This window comes from Sus scrofa, chromosome 7, assembly GCF_000003025.6.
Source record: "Sus scrofa isolate TJ Tabasco breed Duroc chromosome 7, Sscrofa11.1, whole genome shotgun sequence".
NCBI lineage: Eukaryota > Metazoa > Chordata > Mammalia > Artiodactyla > Suidae > Sus > Sus scrofa.
This window is the reverse complement of record NC_010449.5, coordinates 110679552-110705953: the sequence shown is the minus strand read 5'-3', so window position 1 is coordinate 110705953 and position 26402 is coordinate 110679552. Positions and strand designations below refer to the sequence as shown.

At 39.6% G+C, this 26402-nt stretch overlaps 1 protein-coding gene across 1 annotated transcript in view; it reads left to right on the top strand.

Moving 5' to 3' along the window:
• Positions 502–26402, top strand: part of EML5 (echinoderm microtubule associated protein like 5) — a 193516-nt gene continuing 167615 nt past the window's right edge. The window contains 1 exon segment of the mRNA XM_021099592.1: positions 502–1148. Coding sequence (XP_020955251.1) covers positions 952–1148 — 197 coding nt within the window. The 5' untranslated portion in view covers positions 502–951.

The following is a 26402-nucleotide window of genomic DNA, read 5'->3' as shown; positions in this document are numbered from 1 at the left end:
GGGCAAACAAATAAGCAAGTGTGCACCTCAGAAGTTAGGTTTTATCCCCACTCAGTGTCTACTATCCTGAGTACTATGAAGCAGTCAGGAAACACACACACACAGTATTAAGGAGGGGGAAAAAAAGAGGTTAACATCCTGATTCTTCCGTGCATAATAAGCGTACCCTAAATCGGGTGCAGGGGCCTTCCGGCGAGAACTCCCAGCAGCAGGGGATCCGGGTAGCTGAGAGTCTGCCCGAGCCTGGGCAGCTCCGTGAGCGCTCAGTGCCCCGCGAGGACGGAACATAGGGCGGCTGGGGTCGTTAGTCCTGACCGAGGTAGCGGGACTAGACATCAACGGAGAGCTCCAGCGGTGGTGCCCGGGAGCTGCGAGAGCCTGGGTGCTCCTGGGCGGCTGGGAGGCGGGGAGGAGGGACGAGCGTGGGCGGCGGCGGCAACGGCGGCGAGGGGGCGGGGCCGCGCGAGGGCGCGCGCTCGCCGCTTTCCTGGGCGCGCGGGCGCGCGCGCCGCGCTGTGGGACGAGGCCGCCGCGCGACGCGGACGCCGCAGGTGACCCGGCCGAGGAGCCGGGTGCGCTGGCGGCGGCTGAGGAGTGGAGGTGGGAGGCGGGCCCTCGCTTGGCTAGGCTCCCGGCTTGGGCACTGCGGGCTGAGGAAAGGAGGCGAGCTGAGGCGGGCGAAGAGCGCGCGGCAGCCCCTTGTCAGCCGGCGGCGTCCGCGGCCCTCAGCATGTTCTGCGAGGCGAGGGTTTTCCTCCCGCCCGTGGGCTGAGGCGGCGCCGGCGGCGGCCGGGAGACGCGACATGCACCTGCCAGGCGCGGCTTAGAGGACGCGGCAGGCGGCGAGTCCCAGCCGCCCGGGGGAGGGCTTGCTTCGCCCGGCCGCCGCCGCCTCCCGCTTCCCGCCTCCCACCGCGGGCCCGAGCGGAGCGGCGAGGTGGGCGCCCCGACATGGCGGCCCGGAGCGCCCCGAGCTGCCACCTGCGGCTCGAGTGGGTGTACGGCTACCGGGGCCACCAGTGCCGCAACAACCTCTACTACACGGCGGCCAAGGAGATCGTGTACTTCGTGGCGGGCGTCGGCGTGGTGTACAGCCCGCGGGAGCACCGGCAGAAGTTCTACCGGGGCCACAGCGACGACATCATCAGGTACGGAGGGCCGGGGGTGACCGCTGTCCCCCTGCGACCCGCGCGCAGAGTTTGCGCCTGCTGGTCCTTCTAGGTGCCCACGAACCGCTCTTGCGGGGCACAGCCCCCCGGGAGAGAAACCACAACCATCTGGTCCCGAATCCTCTCTATTAACACCGGATAAAACCCTTTCTCCGTCTTCGTGTTCTAGAGTCTCTCTCTCTGTCTGTCTCTCTCTCGGGTTGGTGCGGTGACACCAAGATCTCGGATGTGCCGGGTGCTCGCTTTTCTGGCTTGTACCCTTCTCCCTCCATCAGATTTATGGAAACAGCAAAAAGAGTGTGTTGGTAACATTTCACTTTTTAAAATCCCATCGGAGGTTTCCTATTAAACGAATTCTTAACGCGCCAGGGGGAGGTCCTGCACCTAGTAAAGAACTGATAAAAGTACCGTAAGCTGTAGGCTGGTCCTGGGGAGCGCGCTCAGGGTGGCATCCTGCAGGGCACTCCTCTCTTGGCTGTAATCGTTAGTTCGGGTTTCACTGCCTGCTATTATCAGCAGATAAAAAAGAAACCCTGGCAACCTTCAGGCAATTCATTGGACTTTTAAATTTGCACACCTAAAAGCAATTTAGGTAGGTTTGGGCTGGGTTTGATTCGAGGAAGGTACTAAAATAATTGATTCCCAATTCTCTTGTTTCCTCTTCAATAAAGCACTGCTAAATAAGCTTATTTTTGTATTTTTTTTTTTACTTAAGTCACAGTATTATTTTTCCATTTTAATTCGTATTTGAGCGGTATCTTAAAGTTGGTGCCACTGCTTGTTTACATTTCGGTAGTGAGCGGTATGTTTGAAATGTAATTTTTCAATCAGTGCCTCTGCAGAACTTTTTTGGCAAATAAAGTTAAAAGCTTCAGAAATGATTCCAGGCCATTGATTATTGCCTCAAGCACAGAATATTTGTCATTGACAGAAGGAGAATGTATTTTAAAACATTTTGAGACTGTGTGTGCACTTCTGGTTTTGTTTTGTTTTTTTGGTTGTTTAAATTTCTGTGATTGGATTTGATTACTCAGTTTTATCCTTATATCTATATTTCACAGGATTTAAATTGTGCTTTTTTTGTTTGTTTGTTTGGACTCACTCTGGCACGTGGAAATTCCCAGGGCAGGATCAAACCCTTGCAACAGCAGCAACCTGAGCCACTGCAGTGACAATGCTGGCTCCTTAACTTGCTCCTAGCTAGGCCACAAGAAACTCCTAAATTGTGCATTTCAAATCCAATATCATGGATTTGATGTCTTGTAGGTAAAAAGCTCTGGTTCTTTTTTTTTTTTTTTTTTTTTTGTCTTTTTGCTATTTCTTTGGGCCGCTCCCGCGGCATATGGAGGTACCCAGGTTAGGGGTTGAATCGGAGCTGTAGCCACCGGCCTACGCCAGAGCCACAGCAACGCAAGATCCGACTCGCATCTGCAACCTACACCACAGCTCACGGCAACGCCAGATCGTTAACCCACTGAGCAAGGGCAGGGACCAAACGGCAACCTCATGGTTCCTAGTCGGATTCGTTAACCACTGCGCCACGACGGGAACTCCAGCTCTGGTTCTTAAATTCCATAAATAAATAAGATCTTTTACTTTGCATGTCTGTACATTTATGCTCTATAAGGGGGTAAAGGAGCCTTAGGACAAACAAGAGGTAGGACCAGATGGAGTGAAGATAAGGAGAACAGAAACTGAGATTGTGGAATAGGAAATAAGACAGTGCTTTGGGTTTATTTGTTTGTTATTATCCACCCCAAGAGTAGAATTTACCCCAGTTCTTTGTCTTTTTCCCTGATCCTTTCTGGTCTTCTTTTCCATGTGTTCGGTCTCTCACAGTACAGGGGATAGTAGCTTTACCTCCTGGAAGCAGCTTTGATGGAAGCCCTCCTCCAGAGATTTAGTCTGTTAGGTTTGATTCAGTAGGTGGGGTAGGTTGAAGGATTTTGAGCTTTTCTTGTGCGCTTCTATTGTTTTTACTCCTTGGTAGTTGAGAGCAGCATGGTATGAAGACCTCAAATGAGATGCTATTTGATTGGGTAAATGATGTTTTGTTTATTCTCTCAGCAGTCATTTGGAATATATGTCACACTGCTTGAATTTTTAGAATGGTGTTTCAGTAAGCTGTAAGGAAGTAATGCTTTTGCCTTTCTTTGGCATACATATTTGCACAATCATACATATAGTATCTCAAAATATTTCAAAATAACAAATAAATTTTTTAATAATTGGATACTTATGGTTTTATGCACATGATTCATTCTTACAATAATTTACAAAAATAAGTTTTCTTGCAGATTGCAATGGGTTGGTAAAATGTGAACATAGAGTATCCTGAAATTGTGGCACAAATTTAATACAGAACTAAGACTGTAACTTTGAAATCAGTTAAAGGGCTTTGGGAATTTTGTTTCAAATAATAATGGTGGAGATCATTCTTGTTTGAGAAGTAGATCAGGCAAATGTTCAAAGCTTTCAAATTTTTTTCAATTCAGTGTTCGAAATGTAAGTATAAAAACTATTCCAGTAATTTTTCACTTATGTCACAGCAGAAAATGTAATATTCCTAAATGTGATGGCATGGTGGGAAACAATGTTGCTGTAATGTTAGCCTTACTAATAAAAAGTCGTTTCTATTTTTATCATCTGTTTTGTTTTCATATTTGTTTAAAACTTAACATGTAAAACTTATCAGTTAAATATAACTTAGTCTGGTGCTAAGACTATACCAGCATGAGCAAGTTATTGTCCTTAGGTTTTGAAAATGAAAGTGCTATATTGGTTGTAAAGACTGAATAAGGACCAGTCTATCATCTGCTTACCGTTCTTTCATCTTACTACATCTAGCATTGCCAATGGTGGGGCCACGTGATTTATTGTTATCATTTTATCTGTGTTGCAATTGTCTTCTTTTTGCCACATATATGTATATATACACACTTGTGTGTGTGTGTGTGTGTGTATGTATATGCATGTGTATATATGTATGTGTGTATATATCTATATGTGTATATATATATGCTTCTCTGGTAATTTGTCCTTTCATTACCTTTATTTCAGTATTATATTGCTTCTCTAGTAATTTGTTCTTTGTTGTATTTATTTCAGATTTATATAGAAATTAGTTTAACTGTCAGAAATAACACCAGAATAATTTTAGAGTTGCTTTTTTTTCTTAATTGTTTTTTTTCTATGTCCCAAGTTATATTGATAAAATTCTCTAGCTACTAAGTTCTAACAGGTTTAAGGTTTAAGATTAAGTTATAAAATAGACGACTATCAGTTTTAATATAAGGCGCACATCTGTAACTTGGTCTATGTTTTGAAACTTTTGATAGCTGTCTTCCAAAAAGATACAACAGTTTTTAAAATTTATTTTTCTAGTTACTACCCATCACATTTTTGACAAGTTTGTTCTTGAAGTAGTAGATGTTATTGATAGCGTTCAAATCATATATCACTGGTGAAAACCATTGCTGGAATGTAGTCACCTTGGTGCATTTCGTTACTAATTTTTTTTCTTTAGACAAAATGAAAGGTGTAGTATTTCGTCAACTGTGGTAGGTGGTGTTCTTAAGAAAACCAATCAAGCTTCACCATAATCTAGTGAAGGTGGTTTTTAACAGCTCTCTATTTATAGTATGGAAATTTCATTTATTCAACATAAGTCAAAGTTATGGTTGCAAAAGGATTTCAGAATGTATGATGTTTCCATGGTGGATCAATATTTTTTTTTGTTTTTATGGGTTGAAGGTAGCAACTTTTTAAGGTCCGGCAGGAATTACTGCAACCTACTTGTTGTCTACTTAATGTTTCTAGATATGTGGTCAAAATTTTCCAAACCTGGCTGGTCATCAGAATCATTTAAGGAACTTTTTGCCAATTTCTAGCCTTTTAATCAAATGCACTAAGTCAAAATCCTCTAGAGCTAGACCCCAGAAATTTATTTTTCAAAAAATGCCCCAGATGATTCTTTTTAGGAAACGTGTTGTCAATCTGTATCCCAAAACATGCATGGGTAGAATTCTTTTTTAAATTTTATTTTTATTTTTTATTTAATTGAAATATTGTTGATTTAATGTGTTAATTTCTGCTGTCAGCAAAGTGACTCAGTTGTATATACACTCTGTGAGTCTTTTTCATAGATAGATTCATTGTGTCATATTTTGTTTTATTTTTAATCTTTCTTAATTTTTATGGCCACTCCTGTGGTATATGGTAGTTTTCAGGGTAGGGTCAAATCAGAATCGTAGCTGCAGGCTTATGCCACAGCCATGGTGACACAAGTTTCAAGCCTCATCTGTGACCTACCCCAAAGTCTGTGGCAACACGGGATCCTTAACTCACTGAGAGAGGCCTGGGATCAAGCCCACATCTTCACAGAGACAATGTCAGGTTCTTAACCCACTGAGCCACAATGGGAACTCCGTGTCATATTTTAGATTCCACATATAAATGACATCATATGGGATTTGTCTTTCTTTCTGACTTACTTCACTTAGTATGAGAATCTCTAGTTGCATCCATGTTGCTGCAAATGGCCCTATTTCATTCTTTTTTATCGCTGAGTAATATTCTATTATATATATATACCATATCTTCTGTATCCATTCATCTGTTGATGAACATTTAAGTTGTTTCCATGTCTTGGCTATTGTGAATAGTGCTGCTATGAACATAAGGAATGTATGGGTAGAGTCCTTAAATAAGCAGTTTGAGAAGTGGGTATAAACACTCCCCTCAAACCTAATAGCAGAATTTTCTTAAGCATTATGTAATAGCTAGTAGCAGTATTGCAGAAAGTATTAGGCAATACAGATTTAGTAAAATATTCCTGTGTTTAATTAGAATAGGTAACCTTAACTTTCACAGGCTATATAATAATTCTCTTCTGTAAGATTTTATTTTGTGTATTTAGATATCAAAATATTTATGGTTATTTGTTTTTCAAATACTGCGTAGTTTAAGGAATAAAATTAACAGATTTTTTCAGGCAAAGGTTGGAATTATCTACACTAATAATTCAAGTTTTCACAAATGTACATTAAATGCATCTTTATGGGGGATAAGACAAATTTTAGATTTGTATTATAATAACAATTTTCATTTATTATTTTGTACTGTGTCTAATATACATATAATTAATAAAACATTTTGGGTGTAAACTAAGGAAAACATGGAAAATAAATACATTATTAGAAAATATTAAGGAATAAGAATAGTTTCTTAGAAACTATTAACTTACTGTTCTTTCAAAGGCTTTTCATTCATCAAAGAAATATTTATCAGCATCTTCTTTGTACAAGGGTTGCAACTCTAAGATTTTAGGAGTTTAAGACATTTAAGAATCACTTAGAATACTGTGGGTACTAGGGGTAGCATTATATGATGGCATATGGTATATGATAGGGACAGAACAGTTCACAGTGATGTTTCCTAGTTAGTATAATACTTAAGCTGGCTGAGTCTGTAAAGAAAACAGAGAAATAGTCATCAGAAGAAATGAGTGAAGGTATAGCATTCTGGAAGAGGTAACAGCATATGTAGTTGTCTTGTGTTAAAAGAAAATATCTGAAACAGTTTTTTTAATGATTTTTATTTTTTCCATTATATATAGTTGGTTTACAGTGTTCTGTCAATTTCTACTGTACATCAAAGTGAGCCAGCCACACATATATATCACATTATCCTCCATCATGTTCCATCACGAGTGACTAGGTATAGTTCTCTGTGCTATACAGCAGAATTTCAATGCTTATCCACTCCAAATGCAATAGTTTGCATCTGTTGAAAAAGTTGTTTGTACTCACTACCTTCAGTTCTTTTTCTCCCATGAAGTCTTGGCTCTATTCTATTTTACCATAGCAGCTCTTGTCAAGGTTACCAATGGCCTCCACAGTGCTATATCCAGTGGTCCATTCTTTGTTATATTCTTACTTGATTTATCATTGTCATTTGCCACAGTTGGTTATTCCTGCCTTCTTTTTTTTTTTTTTTTTTTTTTTTTTTTTTTTTGTCTTTTTGTCTTTTTGCCATTTCTTGGGCCGCTCCTGCGGCATATGGAGGTTCCCAGGCTAGGGGTTGAATCAGAGCTGTAGCCACCAACCTACGCCAGAGCCACAGCAACGTGGGATCCGAGCCACGTCTGCAACCTACACCACAGCTCACGGCAACCCTGGATTGTCAACCTACTGAGCAAGGGCAGGGACCGAACCCACAACCTCGTGGTTCCTAGTCGGATTCGTCAACCACTGCGCCACGACGGGAACTCCAATTCCTGCTTTCTTAAGACACTTTCTTAGGTGGCGTCTGGAACACATCTTAGTGTAGAAATAGGTATTTCTTGGTTTGCTTATTCTCTCAGCAAAATTTTATTGAGCACCTATTAGTATTTGCCAGAAATATTTTTAGCACTAGAGTTACAGCAGTGAACCAAACAGGTGAAATTCCCAACCCTCGTGGAATTAACATCTACTCTGTGAAGATAATAAACAAGGTGAATTTCATATGTATATACATATATAAATTAAATATATAGTGTGTACATATACATATTTTCGTTATTTTTGTACATATAGTTTGTGTGTATGTATCTATATATAGTATGTAAGGATTAAGAAAAACAGGAAAGTGAGAGATAATTAGAAAGAGTTTAGGTAGATATTTGGATAGGGTAACTGGGAAGGCCTCACTGTAAATAAGTGTGTAACACTTGAGTAAAGTGACTTGGAGGCGGGGGAATGTGCTGTGTGGATAACTGAGGGAAGGACATTTCAGGCAAAGGGACTATCAGGTTCAAAAGTCCTGAAGTAGAATGCCTCCTGTGTCTGAGGAACAGTAAGAAAGTTAGGCTGGAGTGCAGTGAATTCACGTGGAAGTAGTAAAGGACTGAGGTCTGACAGAGTCATGGTTGGTGGGAGCAGATTGTGTAGGTCCTTATAGGCTATTGAGAGGATTTTAGCTTTCCCATCTGAGGGAGATTAGAAGCCATTGGAACAATTTAATCAAATTAGTGACTTAATTTGAGTTAATGGTTTAACAAGATCCCTCTGGCTCCTATGTTGATGACAGACTGAGGGAGAGGGGCAGGATAGGAGCAGAGAGACCACTTAGGAGACTGTTGCCATGATCCAGTCAAGAGATATTGGTAGCTTGGGCCAGAGTGGTTACAGTGCAGATAGTGAAAAAGGGTTAGATAGGTTTTGAAAGCAGAGGCAGCATGATTTACTGATGGACCAGGTATAAATTGGGACAGAACAGAAAGGTCAATGGTGACTGCAGTTTTTGGTCAGAACATCTGAAAGAAAGGAGTTGCCAATTACTGACTTAGCAAAGACTGTGGGAAGAATAAATTTTCTGCTTTGGAAGAAAAGGAAGATCATGAGCTGTTTTAGAAGCATTTTGTTTTAGATACTAATAGACAACCAAGTGGGGATGTACATTAGGCAGTTGAACATACATGCCTATAATTTAATGAATGGTATAAAATGGGCTGTCATAAATTTGGGTGTTATTAGCTTATATATAGTATTTAAAGCCATGAGCCTGGATAAGATCTCTGAGGGAGTGAGTATAGGTAAAGGATCTGAAAAATGGATTCTGTGGCCCTCCAACATTTAAATATAGGGGAGATGAAAAAGAACTGACAAAAAAGTGGCCAGAGAGACAGGAGGAAAAGCGGAAGAGTTGGTGGTGGGGGGTGGGGCAGGTCATGGAAGTCAAGTAAAAAGAGTGTTTCAGGGAGAAGAAAGTGATCAGCTGTATCAGGCAAGGTGAGTAGTGCTTCTTCTTAGTGGAGGTGTTAGCTGTTTTGCAGATTGTCTGGGAGACTATGTATGTTCAGGGGATTGAGAAACAGAGGGAGCAGAAAGAAGATTGTCACAAGATTGTCTGGGAGACTATGTATGTTCAAGGGATTGAGGAACAGAGGGAGCAGAAAGAAGTAATCAAAATTAGTCATGTCAGAGTTCCCGTCGTGGCTTACTGGTTGACGAATCTGACTAGGAACCTTGAGGTTGCAGGTTCGATCCCTGGCCTTGCTCAGTGGGTTAAGGATCCAGCATTGCCGTGAGCTGTGGTGTAGGTCACAGACGTGGCTTGAATGTGGTGTTGCTGTGACTCTGGCATAAGCTGGTGGCTACAGCTCCGATTGGACCTCTAGCCTGGAAACCTCCATATGCCGCAGGAGCGGCCCTAGAAAAGGCAAAAACACAGAAAAAAAAATTAGTTGTGTCATTATTAGTATACAGAACTGGCCTCCTTCAAGAATTGTTCCAGCAGCTTCCAGTTTACTTGGTTATTTCAAAATGGCGTAAAATGGTACACATCTCACAGCTCTAGATCCTTGCTGTTTAAATGTGTGTCCTTAGACCAGTAGCTTCAGCAGCAACCTGCTTGTTAGAAAAGCAGATCTCATTGCTGTATAGCAGAAATTGACAGAACATTCTAAATTAGCTATAATATAAAAAATTAAAATTAAAAAAAGAAAGAAATGCCAATCTCAGACCCCACCCCAGAGCTACTGAATTAGATTCTCAATTTAAACAACATTCTCAGGCAATGTTGTGGGTTTGAAATTAAAGTTATGGGTTTGGAGGGAGTTCCCTTGTGGCACAGTGGTTTAAGGATCTGGTGTTGTCACTGCAGGGATTCTGGGTTGCTGCTGTGGTGCAGGTTCAGTCCCTGGTGTGGGCATTTCTACATGCCACAAGTGCAACCAAAAACAAAACTCTTTTTTAAAAGTTGTAGGTTTTGATGTTAAAGTTTGGAAAGCACACTCTAGATCAGTAGTTTTCAAAGAGTGGCCCTTTAACCAACAGCATTAGCATCACCTGGAAACTTAGAAATACAAATTCTTGAGCTTTACTCCAGCAGTCCGCTTTAATCACATCCATGTGATATTGATATATTCCAAAGCTTGAAAGCCGTTGCTCTAGATTCTAGCTTTTCAACCCTGGCTGCATATTAGAGTCACTTAAAGCAAACATAATAAAACTACCCATGGCTGAGTCTCTTCCCTAGAAATTCTGATTTGATTTATTTAGGGTAGGTCTTAAGTCTTAGTTCTTTGTTGCTGTTTACTTCTGTTTTTAAGCTTCCTAGATGATTCCAATATGCAACCTAGGTTGAAAGTCACTTCTCTAGATTTAGAAGTAATCCATGGTAATGGGCTAGGAAGCAAACTAAAATAATTCAGGGCCTGCCCAAATTTATTCACTTACTGTTATGCATTATATAACAGTATTGATCATTTGCCAAGTATTGAGACGCCTTTAAAAACTTTGGGTGTATTGCCTAATTTCCATTTGGAGATTTCTTTTTTTAACGGAAGAAAGCAACCCTTAGTATGCCTTTCCATTAATGGATCTACATAGTGTCATCAGTAGCTGAAACATGAAAAGACATATTTTCCATCAGTCCAGAAAAAATGCTCACTTACTGGGGACTTAGAAGGTTTATTTAATGGGCAAAATTATATGCATCCTGCATGGTATCAAGTGAGGTGTAACTTCAGATGAGGATTTCAGCAGACTCCTGCAATGGTTGCAGTGAGTTTGGCTAAACGATTTGGACCATCGAAAACCTAAGATTGTCCATTAATAAATTTCCATTTTGGAGGCCAGAATGTGCAGTTAGAAATAGACCAAATATGTTAATATTTGAGGAGGCATATAAATTCCCCTCAGAAGGATGTAGATCATCCCCACCCAATGAAATTCTAAAGTGGACATATCTACATAAGCAGTTTAAATAGCACCCTGGATTCATCTCCAGTCACAGCAGGGTAGCTGGGATATTGTGTTTTGTAAGGCTTGAAACAACATGTTGCCACTCACCAAGTGTGAAACAGCCACTAACAGCTGCCTGGCATCTCTTTAGGCCAGCAAGTGTCCTCCATTGTGTCTTCAATTTGGATCATTGTTCCGAGACAGCATGGGACTGGCAAGAGGTTACACCTCACCAGTGTAAATTAGCTACTTTGGCTACAGTGGTATCTATTCTAGGATGGCACATGGCATTACCATTTTGGCCCAAGACTACCAGAATGTGTACAAAAGCCTTAATAGCGCCTGGATTTCCTTTCTACAATATCACCTTATGTTGGCCAATGTAATTTAAAAATGGATTGGATTGTTAAAAGACCAAGTGAAATATAGGGCCCACCTTACAAAACTGGCATGCATATCCATCTGAATTAGTAGGCATGGTGGAAAAATGCTAAAAAAATTCCTTGAATGAGGGGATAGATATGGTACTGAAGATGGACATTGGACCCTGGATCCAGCTATTTTTGAGGCCCCAAGCAGGCTCATTTCATCATAACACCACTACATTTTAAATTATTTTTTCTTTTGGATAGGTGGCTCTTAATACTGAATTGGCAAAGAGGTTGTGAATGTAGGAGGTGTTAACTCAGATTTCGCTCTAAAAGTTACCCTCTTCTTCACAATCAGGGAGAGATACCTAATTTTACTTTAGTCCAGAGGCTGGGTAATATAGGGATAAAGCAGAGAGGTTGGATGTGAGGTGAGAATTCTGGATAGCATTGTTGCCAAGGTATGGATGGTTCAACCCCATAATGGAGCCTAAGAAAGGGAGAGGTCAAAGTCATGAGTACTGGAAACATGGAATGTGTGGCAAAACAGGAGCACCTAGAGGCCTCAAAATGCATTTTTGGTGAAAAAAGTGTACATAGCCTGTCCCCAGATCAGTTAGAAGAACTGATGTGCAGTCGCTGTAGGTCTCCTTGTTGAGGAAATCCTGTGCTCTTTCTGTACCTGGGAATCATATACCTGTTTCACCTTCCAAACAAAGAGGGCATTCATTTTCTATCTTTTTTTCATTACTATGAGAGGACTTTCTTTCCTCTTCAGGAGTGCAGTACTAGATACTACTGCTTCAGGTGTGGAAGCTCACATTACGTATTCATTTCAGTCTGTGGAGCATAATGGCAATTGCCATAGGCAGTTACTCCTAAGAATTGTGCAATTTTTACCCAGCATGATGTTGCTTGTGGCATTATTTAAATTAGCCACAAGATGTTGATGTAACCAGATCTAATTACCTCAGTGTCCATATCTTTACAGATAGTAAGGTCGATTAGGAGCAGGGCATAATTCTCAACTGGGAGTGGAAGGTGGAAGGCTGTTGTAGATCTTGGAATAGGTGATAACAGAGACCACACAGTAGTCAACATTACTTGGTTGCAATGTGATTTTTCTAATTATTAGTAACCCCAGGGACAATGTATGTGACACATAGAGGGTGGCACTACTAACATAGTAGGATATTTTATCTGTAACCTGGGTGTTAGATTCAGATTATAAGTGGACATGCACTTGCAAAAGGCAGTTATTACAGCATGCAAAGAGTATGTGCAGGAGTCTGAAGTTGGGAACAGGGAATATGAGAGGTTTGGTAGGCTCCCTCTTAGAGAGTGGTTATAATATTGAAAAATTGTTAATATGTATTTATTATGGAAAATTGAAAATTATGGAAAAAGTGGTAAAATATTTACCTGCAGTCTTATAATCTAGAGATATTGCTATTGTGTTTTGGATTATTTCCTTGTAAATCTTTATGGTACATGTATCATAAGACTTGAAGACTATTTTTTTTAGAGCAGTTTAGGTTTATACCAAAATTGAGAGGAAGGTATAGATTTCCTATATACTCCCACCCCTACACATACATAGCCTCTCCTCTTATCAGTATCATTCAGTAGAATGGTACATTTTCAAGGATGAACCTACATCAACACTTCATAATCACTTATAGTTTCCCTTAAGGATTACCCTTGGTGTTGTACATTCTGTGGTTTGAACAAATGCTTAATGACATATATCTATCATTATCATGTCATATAATACAGAGTATTTTCACTGCCCTGAAAAACCTCTCTGTTCTGCCTATTCATTTACTGCCCCTCCCTGAAACAACTGATGTTTTTACTGACTCCATAGTTTTGCCTTTTCTGAATGTCATGTAGTTTGAATCATACAGTACGTAGCTTTTTCAGATGGACTTCTTTCATTTAGTTGCCTTTATGGTTCCTCCATGGCTTGATAGTTCATTTCTTTTTAGTGCTGAATAATATTGCATTGTCTGGATGTAGCGGGTTTATCCATTTACGTACTGAAGGATGTCACAATTGCTTCCAAGTTTTCACATTAATGAATAAAGCTGTAAACATCCTTGTGCAAGTTTTTGTGTGGAATGAATTTTTCCTTTGGATAAAGACTAAGGAGTACAGTTGCTGGATTGTATGATAAGGTTATGTTTAGTTTTGTAAGAAACTGCCAAACTATCTTCCGAAGTGGTTGTACTGTTTTTGCATTCTCACCAGCAATGTATTATAGCTCCTGTTGCTCCACATCCTTGTCAGCATTTGCCATTGTTAGTGTTCTGAATTTTGGCCATTCTAATAAGCATGTAGTGGGATCTCATAGTTTTGATTTGCATGCCCCTGGTGACATGTTATAGAGCATCTTTTCATGTTTATTTGTTATCTGTGTATCTTCTTTGATGAGAAGTCTTTTAAAGTCTTTGGCCTAATTTTTAATTGGATTGTTTTCTTATTGTTGAGTTTTTAGACTCCTTTGTATATTTTGAATAGCAGTCCTTTTACAGATGGGTCTTTTTTTTTTTTTTTTTTTTTTTTTTTTTTTGTCTTTTTGTCGTTGTTGTTGCTATTTCTTGGGCCGCTCCCACGGCATATGGAGGTTCCCAGGCTAGGGGTCCAATCGGAGCTATAGCCACCGGCCTACGCCAGAGCCACAGCAACGCGGGATCCGAGTCGCGTCTGCAACCTACACCACAGCTCACGGCAACGCCGGATCGTTAACCCACTGAGCAAGGGCAGGGACCGAACCCGCAACCTCATGGTTCCTAGTCTGATTCATTAACCACTTCGCCACGATGGGAACTCCCAGATGGGTCTTTTACAGATGTTTTCTCCCAGTCTGTGGCTTGTCTTCTAATGCTCTAGACATTGTCTTTCACAGAGCAGAAGTTATTTATTTATTTATTTAAATTTTTTGGCTGCCCCCTTGGCATGTGGAAATTCCCAGGCCAGGGATCAAACTTTCACCACAGCAGTGACCCAAACCACAGCAGTAACAATGCTGGATCCTTACCCACTAGGCCTCCAGGGAATTCCAGAAGTTTTTTATTGTAATGAAGTCCAGCACATCAGTTATTTCTTTCACGAATCTTGTGTTTGATGTTCTATGTAAAAAGGCATCACCATACCCAGGGTCATCTAGGTTTCCTCCTATTTGTTTTCCAGGAATTTTATAGTTGTACATTTAGGGTTGTGGAGTGGGTGGTTGCAGGGCTGGGTGGTTTCAGATATAATGTCAGCCTGCTGGTGCATGGGGCCAATTCCAGACATAGCTGGCTGCAGGGTCTAGGGTGTCCCAAAGCTGGTGTTGGCCCACTGGTAAGTGGGGCTGTATTCTAAGGCAGTTGACTGAGGAGTCCAAAGTGTCTTGGAGCTGGTATCAGACAGCCAGTGGGCAGAACTGGGCCCTGGGGTCTTTGGTTGCAGAGCCTGTGGGTTTTAGAACTGGTGTCAGCCTGCTGGTAGGCAGGAAAGAGGCCCAGAGGAATCCTTGGGCTAGTGCTGATTCACTGGTAGGCAGAACTGGGTCCCAGGGGCTCTAGCTACAAGGGCCCCACGGATCCCAGAATCAGTGTTTCTGCAAACTGGTGGGTGAGGCTGGTTCTGGGGCAAGTGCTGGCCCACTGTGTACATGGCTCTGGGTCCTGGGCCTTTGGTGAACAGGGTTAAGTTCCTGAGTGGACTCAAGGGGCCTTAAAGTAGCAAGCCTGCTGCTATATGGGACAGTGTCTCTGCCCAGCTAGTTGCTTGGCCTGAGGCATCCTAGTATTGATGCTGAAAGGAAGACTGGTGTGAAGAATTGGGTCCTGGCACTAATAGGTAGAAAGAGGGTTCAAAAATGGTGCTTGTCAGCCCTAGTGTCTATGTGGTAGAATAAGCTCCCCCAAATGATTGCCACGTGTGTCTTTGTACCCAGGATAAGTTCCATTTGCCTTCTGCTTCTCTGGGAGGCTCTCTGGAACATGTCAATCTGACCCAGGCTTCTTTCAAATTTTAATTTCTGCCCTGGGTCCTGAAGTGTGAGATTTTGTGTGCCCTTTAAGAGTGGAGTCTCCATTTCCCACAGCCCCCTGGCTCTCCCAAAAGTAAGCCCCACTGGGCTTCAAAGCCAATGTTCTGGGAGCTCATCTTACCAGTGTAGGACCCCTGCATGGGGGAGCTTGATATAGGACCCAGACCACTAGCTCCTTGGGGTGAACCTCTGCAAGTTGTGTTCTCCTCCTGTTTGTGGGTCACCCACCGGGGGGTATGGGTCTTGAGTCAATGCTCTGTATTCATCTTATTGTGGTTCCTTCTATATATATTTATCTGTAGAATTTTTTTCTGCTAGTATTCCAGTTTTTCTCATCAATAGTTGTGTCCTCCTACTCTGCTATCTTGGCCACTCCCCCAATATCAAACTGTTTTGTTTACTATAGCTTTATAGTATGTCTTAAAGTTGGGTAGTGTCAGTCCTCCAGCATTGTTCTTCTTCAATATTGTGTTGGGGTCTTTTACCCTTCCATGTCAACTTTAGAATCAGTTTGTTGATATCCATAAAATAACTTGCTGGGATTTTGATTGGAATTGCATTGTTGGTTGACAACCTTGAGAGTTCCCTGAGTGAAATTCAAAACTGGCCCCCATACATGGAGGGCAAGGATGGACTGAAGAAAGAAGCAAATCACTCCAGATTGGAAAGTGGCAGTTTTAATAAACTTAGATACCAGACATGTCTTCAGCAGCTATGAGACAAGTAGATCTCCACACCCACCTGCCAGAATCTTTAATTAAGAGTTTATATAGAGGCCTTAATTGGGTTCAGTTATGTATACAATCCATGTGGTCTCAGTAGCACATTTCTCAAGGCTATGTCCTTGAAGTGGCTTTTTGTATGATAACCACTGTGCAGAATGCACATACCAGGTACAGAGGAGGGTGTAAGAAGCCTCTCATTGCCTGGATCCAGTTCTCAAGTCAACTAGCAGTCATGTCCTCTCAGTGACTTCCTCCCACATGCAGATCAGACTGGGAACAACTGACATCTTGATGGTAGTGAGGCTTCCTATCCATGAATATAGAATATTTCTTTATTTAGTTCTTCTGTGATTTCATTCATCAGAGTTTTGTGGTTTTCCTCATATCGATTTAGCATCTATTTTGTTAGATTTATACTTAAGTATTTCAATTTGGGATACTGATGTAATGGTATTGCAAAAGCAAAAACAGCAAAGAAAAAAGCATTTTATCTTTCAAATTACACTTGTTCACTGTCAGTATATAGGAAAGTAGTTAATTTATGTATATTAATTGTATCCTGCAACATTGTTATAGTTGCTTATTAGTTCCAGGAATTTTTTTTTTTTTTGGCTGGTTCTTTTGGATTTTCTTCATAGGTTATCTTTTCATCTCCAAAGACTTTTTTTTTTGCTTTTTAGGGCCACACCTTCGGCATATGGAGGTTCTCAGGCTAGGGGTCTAATCAGAGCTACAGCTGCTGGCCTACACCACTGCCATAGCAACACCAGATCTGAGCCACGTCTGCAACCTATGCCCAAGCTCATGGCAACGCCGATCCTTAACCCACTGAGCAAGGGCAGAGGTCGAACCCGAAACCTCATGGTTCCTAGTTGGATTCGTTTCTGCTGCGCCACACTGGGAACTCCCTGCAAAGACATTTTTTTTGTCTTCCTTCCCAATCTGTATACCTTTTATTTCCTTTTTGTGAATTATTGAGTTAGCAAGGGCTTCCAGTACAATGTGGAGAAGGAGTGGTAAAGGGAAACTTACATGGCTGGTACCTGGTCTTTGTGGGAAAGCTTAGAGTTTCAAACCATGAAGTATGATGTCACCTGTGGGTTTTTTGTAGCTATGCTTTATCAGATTGACACGGAGTTCTCCTGTATTCCTGGTTTCCTGAGAGTTTTTATCATAATAGGTGTTGGCATTTGTTCGATGCCTCTTCTGCATCTGTTGTTATGATCATGTAGTGTTTAGCCAATTGATATGATGGATCTTATCAGCTGATTTTTAAAAATCATACCTGGGATAAATTCCACATAGTTGTGATATGTAATTCTTTTTATACTTTTTTTAGATCTAATTTGCAATTGTTTTGTTAAAGTTTTTTGTATCTGTGTGTGTGAGAGATTGATGTGTAGTTTTCTTGTTCTGTCTTTGGTTTTAGTATTAGAGTTATGCTGACCACGTAAATGAGTTAGGAGGCATTCCCTTTGCTTCTGTCCTCTAAAAAGAGATCATAGAGAATTGGTATAATTTCTCCCTTAAATGTTCGGTAGAATTTACCATCTGGGCTTGATGCTTTCTGTTTTGAAAGGTTATTAATTATGAGTCAACTTATTTAATAAATATAGGCCTATTCAGATCATTAATTTCTTCTTATGTGAGTTTTGGCAGATGGTGTCTGATACATGTATTCTTAAGTAATTAAGGTTGCGCTGTATATAAAATCTTGGATTCTGTGCCTTTTATTTAATATTATAGCATAACTTTTTTCCAGTATTGTGAAAAATTTCCCATATACATCTTTAATTACCACATGAGAGTCCATCCTGTGAGTGTACCATAAGTATTTAACCATGTCTTAAATGTTGAACATTTAGGTAGCTTTCAAGTTTTTACTGCTTTAAATAATGATGTAGGAATAAAAAAACTGTACATAAGGATTTTTTCTGCATTAAGGATTATTTCTTCTTTTTTTTTTTTGTCTTTTGTCTTTTTTTGTTGTTGTTGTTGTTGCTATTTCTTGGGCCGCTCCCGCGGCATATGGAGGTTCCCAAGCTAGGGGATGAATCGGAGCTGTAGCCACCGGCCTACGCCAGAGCCATAGCAACGCGGGATCCAAGCCGAGTCTGCAACCTACACCACAGCTCACGGCAACGCCGGATCGTTAACCCACTGAGCAAGGGCAGGGACCGAACCCGCAACCTCATGGTTCCTAGTCGGATTCGTTAATCACTGCGCCACGACGGGAACTCCAGGATTATTTCATTAATTTTTTTCTCTTAACACTAGCAGCTTCTTTGGAAATTCATCTACAAATATTGATTGAATACTTGCTGTGTGCCTATCATTGTTCATTGTGTCTAGAGTGTGGAAAATAGAAGTTGAGATTTAGGTGATGGTATATCTTATAGAGCCTTGTAAGTACCATATTAGATAGTTTGAAGTTTATTCTAGTTGTAGTAGGAAGTTGTTGGGGGATTTTTAACTAGGTGGAACATATTGTTTTAAAAAATAAAAAATAAGTCTGGCTATGTTAAGAAAGCCCTAAAGGGCAGTAATAGAGGAAGAAGGGCAGGTGGCTTAGATTAGGCTTGTAGCAGAGAAGACAGATGTGATGATAATGCCAATAGGACAGGATCATGGTATGTTTGTGATAAATAAGGAAGAGAAAAGTGGTGAGGATTAAATTTAGATTCTTAGTCTGAGCAGTTGAGTGCATAATGATGCCGTTTACTATGATAAGGAACGGATTAGAGGGTAACTAAGGAAAAAAATTGTGGATCTATTAAATGTGAGTTGCTCATAGCATACCCATTGTTCTTGCCTGGAGAGAGAGATTTGGGTGTTATCGCTGTATATGTGTATTTAAAGACATGGGATTGGATGAAATTATCTGGGAAAGGAAAGAAAGACAGCCAAGACACGGTCCTTGAACACTTTAACACTTAGTGGTTGGGTGTGGGAGATAGGGCCTAGCAAAGGAGGTGGAGGAGGATGGATTAATAGATTATGGAGTCAGGAAAGCCTAAAGAGGCAAGTGTTTCTAAAAAGGAAAGAGTAGTCATTTGTGTCAAATACTATGGAAAAGTGTTGGAAAATAAGGACATTAGATTTGATCATTAGATTTGACAGGATCACACATTACCTTGAAAAGAACTGTTTTTATGAAGAAGAAGTGGAAGCCTAATTGGAATATGTTGAGAAAGTAAGGGAGTGAAAAAGTTGAGACAACTCTTTTAAGGAGTTTAGCAGTGAATGGGGAGCAAAGAAAGTAAGAGTAATAGGTGAGGGGTTAAGGGAGTTTTTGGTTTTTTGGGTTTTTTTTTTTTTTTTTTTTTTTCAGTAAGTATTGAATGCTAATGGGAATGACTCAGTAGTAAGGAAGCAATAATTCCAGAAAACATAGTCCTAGGAATAAAGTACTCGAAAGTAAAGGAAATGGGATCCAGAGCACAAATGAAGAGTGTGTGGAATAGATAGCATTTTTTTCCATTTTACAAGAGGGAGATCAGAGTCTGCTGTAACAGTTGTAGTTAGGTTAGTAAATTCGTTGTGGACAAGGTGTCTCCTCTAGTTCCTTCTGTGTTATTCATTGAGTACAAGGCAGGCTTCTCAGCTGCAAAGGAGTAGGTTGATGGCGGTGGGGGACTGTGGCCATGAGGAAGTTTGGAGGTTGAGCAAAAGAACACAAAATTTATCAGTGAAGTGTTTAAAAATATTGTGTAATAGTATAAAAATGCATATTTATGATTTGTGAGGATAATTTTAAAAAATTCTGATGCACAATTATATGTAAGAAGGGAAATATTTGAAGATAACCACCTCGAAGGAGACAGCCCCTTTTATTTTTATTTAATGTGTTACTACTTTATAGTTATGATAAATTTAGAGATTAAATGCTTACAGTAACTTAATATGTAATTGTGGGATCTGATGACAGTACTCTTACCTAATTAATTTCCAATATTCAGAAATAGTAATAGGAAAAGGAACTTAAATTTTAAAAAATCTTTAGAAATTCTGTGTTGTATGGGTTGAGGATCCAGGGGTTGGCACTGCAGCGGCTTGGGTCGCTGTTGTGGGGTGGATTCAGTCCCTTGCCTTGGAACTTCTGCATGTTGCAGGCATAGCTAAAAAAAAAAAAGGACTCTTTTTTCCATGTATTTCAAATGATAGTGTCACAGTATGGAAAGGTAGTCACCTAGTTAAATGTTTTAGGATAGGAATATGCCTTGAAATGTATACTTCTGTCATCTTTCTCACAAATCAGTCTGTGTTGTTGAGTTCCCTTATATGTTCAGCAGCATGTGGGATAAAACTTAATTATAAGATATTAAGTTGACTTCAAGAATATTAGAAAAACACTCATGCTTTCTTCCTCATTAAGGAAACCAGAGCTATCAGAAGAGAACTTTCAGATTCCACCCACCCATCAACAGTATATCAAGCTTCTTTCTCACATTGATCCTTCCACTTGTGCATAAGATCCCACCCTTTTTTGCCTGTTCCAGAAATTCTCCCTTTATCCTGTATCAATATTTTTGATGATTCTTCTACCGGATGATTTGTGAGCATATAAATATGCTCAAAAGACAGTTTTTTTGACACATGATGTTAAAAACAACTGAGTATCCATATGGGGAATAAAATGAACCTTAATTATATTCACCATATGCAAAATTAAACTCGAATTGAGGTTTTTTTTTTTTTTTTCTGCTCCTGTGGCATATAGAAGTTCCCAGGCCGGGGATCGAACCTACACCACAGCAGTGACCACACCAGATCCTTAACCACTAGGCTACCAGGAAATTCAGATTTTGTTTTCTAAACATCGTTCTCTAATAAATAAAGAACTAGGGCTTCCTGGAGAAGTAGTTGACTACAGGCCTGGAACAGGAAAACTACTAGGTGAGCCTGGAATATTTTGTGCTGCAAGAAAGTAAGGAAGTGCAAAAAGAGATGGTGGCTTATTGAAAGAATAAGGGAGCCCACCTGAAGGATCTCTTAAAGGCCAAAGATGGACCAATTTAGCTGAAAAAAAAAATAATCGTAGTATTGAGTTTTAACGCATAGAACAAAATAAGAGTTATCAGACAACTGACTTCAAGCCAAATATTGCCTGCCACCTATTTTTTTAAGTTTTATTGGGAAATAGACACGACTGTTTATTTTTGCAGCCTTTTTTTTCATTCTTATCCTAGTAAGGAGTCCTTTTAGGTCCCCTCCCCCACTTGCCTCAACCCGCTACAAAATTTTAATACCGCAGATATACTGTATATCAGTTTATGTACCTTATGTATGTCTGTGCTTTATACATTAAAAAATACCTTTACACACACAAGGACCAATTTTTATCCTCTAAGAGGGGATACTGCTCCTAATGAGAATGCATGGTTTACAAATTATCTATGGTTGATTTGGTGGTATACAGCAGATTTGAGTAGTTGTGACAGAGATTATGTAGCCCTCAAAGCCTAAAATATTTACTGTCTTTCTCTTTACATAGAAAGTTTGTTGACCCTTGAGTCTAATAAATATCCATGAATTCAAGTTGATATAAATGAACAATGGCTTAAATAAATAAATAAGGAAGAAAAGATAGTTTTTCCTTATAGTAGAATTCCAATTAATAAGTGTAGAAGAAGAGAGGAAAATAAGATCACATTACGTGAATACTATAGTAGTAACTGTTTCAGGCAGTATCCACCAATAGATGTTGAAATTAGTGGGTGAAGGTTTGAGAAGAAAGAAAATTTGCATAGTCGCAAAGCATCTACCCTAAAATAAAAACTACAGAATTTTCCTTTACAGTGAAGAAACTGGAGTTCCTCTCGTGGCTCAGTGGGTTAAGAACCCGACATAGTGTCCATGAGGATGCAGTTCACTCCTTGGCCTCACTTTGTGGGTTAAAGGCATTGCCTTGAGCTGTGGTGTAGGTTGCAGCTGCGGCTTCGATCTCGTTTTGCTGTGGCTGTGGCATAGGCTTGCAGCTGCAGCTCTGATTCCACCCTTAGCACAGGGAACTTCCATGTGCTGCAGGTGTGGTCCTAAAAAGAAGAAAACAAACACACACACACACAAAATACAGTGAAGAAACCTAGCAGGTGCCAATTTATGCAATTATCAAGGTAAACATCATCAGTAATAATACATATTGATATCCTGAACTCCTTGATATGGTGCACTAAGAAGAACAAATATAATTTTTATGGTACACTTAACAAAAATTCATAACTTCACTCCAGTCATGAAAAAAACATCTTATGAATCCAAACTGAGGGGCATTTTACAAAATAACTGAGTAGAATTCTTCAAAAGTGTAACTTATGAAAGACAAGGAGAGTCTAAGAAACTGTACAGAGACTGGAAATGGCTAGTGAGAAATAACAATTAAATGCAGCCTGGAATCCTTGATAGGATCTTGGAACAGAAAAAAAAGATAGCAGAAAAAACTGGTAAATTTTGAATAAAATTTGTAGTTTATTTAATGGTATTATACTAATATTTATTTTCTCTTCCTGATCACTGTTCCACGGTCTGGTAAGATGTTTATGTTAAGGAAATGGGATGAGGAATATGAGAACTCATTAAACTACTCTTGCAACTTTTTTTAAGGTCTAAAATTAGTCCAAAGTTAAGTTTCTTTAAAAAATTAAAATCTTTTTTTTTTTTTTTTTTTCAGGGTGACACCTACAGCATATAGAAGTTCCCAGGCTAGGCATCGAATTGGAGTTGCAGACTTGTGCCACAGCCACGGCAACTTGGGATCCAAGCTGCATCTGCAACCTGAGATGCAACTTGAGGCAATGCCCACTGAGTGAGGCCAGGGATTGAACCTGCATCCTCATGGATACTAGTCGGGTTCTTAACCAGGTTCTCCCTAAAACCTTTTTTTTTTTTTAATGGTAGAGATACTATTCAGAAAATGAAAAGACAATCCACAAACTAGAGAAAACACATTTACACTTTAGAAAACAGTTCTATCTAAAATATATCAAGAACTCTTACAGTTGTAATAATATATTGACCCCTAACCACCTCACACCAGTCAGAATGGCCATCATTAATAGGACCACAAATAACAAATGCTGGAGGGGGTGTAGAGAAAAGTGACCCTTCCTGCACTGTTGGTGGGAATGTAAGCTGGTACAACCACTATGGAGAACAGTATGGAGGTATCTTAGAAAACTATAGGTAGAACTACCATGTGACCCATCAGTCCCACTCTTGGTCATATATCTGGACAAAACTTTCCTTGAAAAAGATACATGCACCTGCATGTTCATTGCAGCACTATTCACAATAGCTAAGACATGGAAACAACCCAAATGTCCATGACAGATGACTGGATTAGAAAGATGTGTATATACACAATGGAATGCTACTCAGTCATTAAAAAAGAACAAAATAATGCCATTTGCAGCAACATGGATGGACTAGAGGCTCTCATACTGAGTGAAGTAAGTCAGAAAGAGAAAGACAAATACCATATGATATCACTTATATCTGGAATCTAATATATGGCACAGATGGACCTTTCCACAGAAAAGAAAATCATGGACTTGGAGAATAGACTTGTGGTTGCCAAGGGGGAGGTGGAGGGAGTGGGATGGATTGGAAGCTGGAGGTTAACAGATGGAGACTATTGCCTTTGGAATGGATTAGCAATGAGATCCTGCTGTGTAGCACTGGGAACTATGTCTAGTCACTTATGATGGAGCATGATAATGTACGAAAATAGAATGTGTACGTGTATGGGTAACTGAGTCACCATGCTGTACAGTAAAAAAAATAATAATGTATTGGGGAAATAAAAAATTATATATATATATATAGACACCTAACCAATTAAAAAAATTGACAAAGTGCTTTTTTTCCTAGAGGCAGACCCTTTAAAGGAAGTACATGACAGTGTGCAGAGGCCCATATTCTGGACTTCATAGTCATACACACTGAAGAGGGGCCTCTGAGAAATGGGGAATGTGGGGAATTTATGGAGAACAAAGAGCTCAGGAAGGGGATCTCCTCAAGCTATACTTGATGTCCCACGCACGCTCGTATGCTGCATATGGTTGGAACTGACTGGAAATGGCATAGCAAAGGCTTTGAGAACTAAATTAAAATCATCCAGATTTCAGATTAGCCCCTATGGGATGTACATGTGGTAGTAGGCAAAGGCTTTAACAACTGAATAAAGATTGGAACCACAGAAGGAGAGTTGGGACATGTGCCCTGAAGCTAACTAATCTGCTTGCCTGCTGAAACAAAGAAACAAAAATCAACATTTTCTAGAGGATTTTAATGGAGCCCAGAGTTTATAAACTAATATTCAAAATGGCCAGGGTATGAACTACAATTACCAAACAAGGAATTAGGAAAATCTTAACAACTTAGAAAAGACAATAGTTGTCAGCCCCAACATGATTTAAATGTTGGAATTATCAAGTAATTTATAGCAATTGTTATAACTACATGCATTGAAGGAAAGGATAATGCTCATGAAACAAATGAAATGTTATAAGTTCTCAGCAAGAGACAGAAGCTGTAAAAAATGGAATATTTAGAATGGAAACATTCAAAATTGGAAATACTTTCCTAGTAGACTCAATATCTGAGTCTTTGTAGTAGCCCAATTACCCCCTCCCCTGATATACATTCTCTAATCCCTGGAATTTGTGAATATATTATTATATGACAAAAATGACTTTGAAGATATAATTAAGGTATGGATCTTAAGAGAGTGTCCTAGATTATCAGATGGGCCCAGTCTAATCAGGTAAGATTAAAAACAACTTTTCTAACTGGAGTTAGAAAAAATGCAGCAGAAGTCAGAAAGATTCAAAGCTTGAGAAGGATTCATTGTGCCATTGCTGGTTTGAAAATGGAGGTGACAGCATTATGAGAAATAAAGGTGGCCTTAGGAAAATGAGAAGTTCCCAACTGACAGCCTGCAGGAAAACACAACCCTCGGTCCTTTTTCCACAGGCAACTGAATTCAGCTAACATTCTGAATAAACCTGGAAGCTAATTTATCCTCTAAGACTCCAGAAAGAGGTGAAGTAGTGTTGATAGCTTGATTTTGGCCTTGTAAGACTCTAAGCAGAGGACTCAGCTGAGCCTTACTGTAACTGAATTTCTGCCTTGCAGAACTACAAGAGGACAAATTTGTGTTGTGTTAAGGTGCTAAATTTGTGTTAATGTCACAACAGCATTGAAAACTAGTTGAGCCTGGGATATATTTTTACCTTTTTCACAAACTAATAAGTTAGACTTTTATTGTTTCTTGGATTGGCAGAGACATGAAATTCCTGCATTAGAGATAAAGGACTTTATTGCTTAGAGCGTAGCAAACAGCATAAGGCAATAATAACAGAATATACATTCTTTCTAGTACCTTTGGGACACTTATCAATATCATTCATATCCTATAGAACAAACCTCAACGAAGTTAAATGAATTGAAATCATACAAAATATGTTCTCTGAACATAATAAAAGCAAACTAAAAAATCACTGAATAGAAGGAAAATCAGAAAATATTTTGAATTAGAAGAAAATGAGAAAAGAAAAATTTGAAATTCAGCTAAAGCATTATTTCAAGAGAAATTTGTAGCATTAAATCCATATACTTGAAAAGATGAAAGGTCTCAGATCAGTGATCTTTTACCTTAGAACTAGAGAAAGAAGAGCAAACTAAACCCAAAAGCAAACAGAAAGAAGGAAATAATAAAGAGCAGAACTCAATAAAAACAGCAAAACAATAGGAAAAAAATCAAACCAAAAGTTAGTTCTTCGAAAAGATTAAATTGATAAGTTTCTAGCTAAAATGACCAAGAACAGAAGGAAGACAGGTATTTCCAGTATTCATCAGGCTATCACTGCAGATCCAGAAACAATCAAAAGGATAATAGGGGAATATAATTACAGCCCTATGCATAGACACTTGGCAATTTGAATGGAATGGACTATTCCCTTGAAACATACAAACTAGCAAAACTCATCAAGCAGAAATAGGTAACATGAAAAACTCTATGTTTGTTAAAGTAATTGGATTTGTAGTTTAAAATTAAAAAACACAAACAAAACTTCAGATAATTTCACTGGTAATTTTGCCAAACATTTAAAGAATAATACCAGTTCTGTATAATTTCTTACAAAAAATAGAAGGAAATACTTCTCAACTTGTTTTGTGAGACTGGTATTAATTCAGTACATAATTTAGACAAAGACATTAGAAGAAAAGGAAATTACAGACCACTGTCCTTCATTGACATAGATGTAAAAATTCTCAACAAAATAAGCTAATAAGCAAATGAAATCCATTCATAGAATAATAGATCATGTCCAAATGAAGTTTATTCCAGGAATACAAGGCCAGTTCAGGAT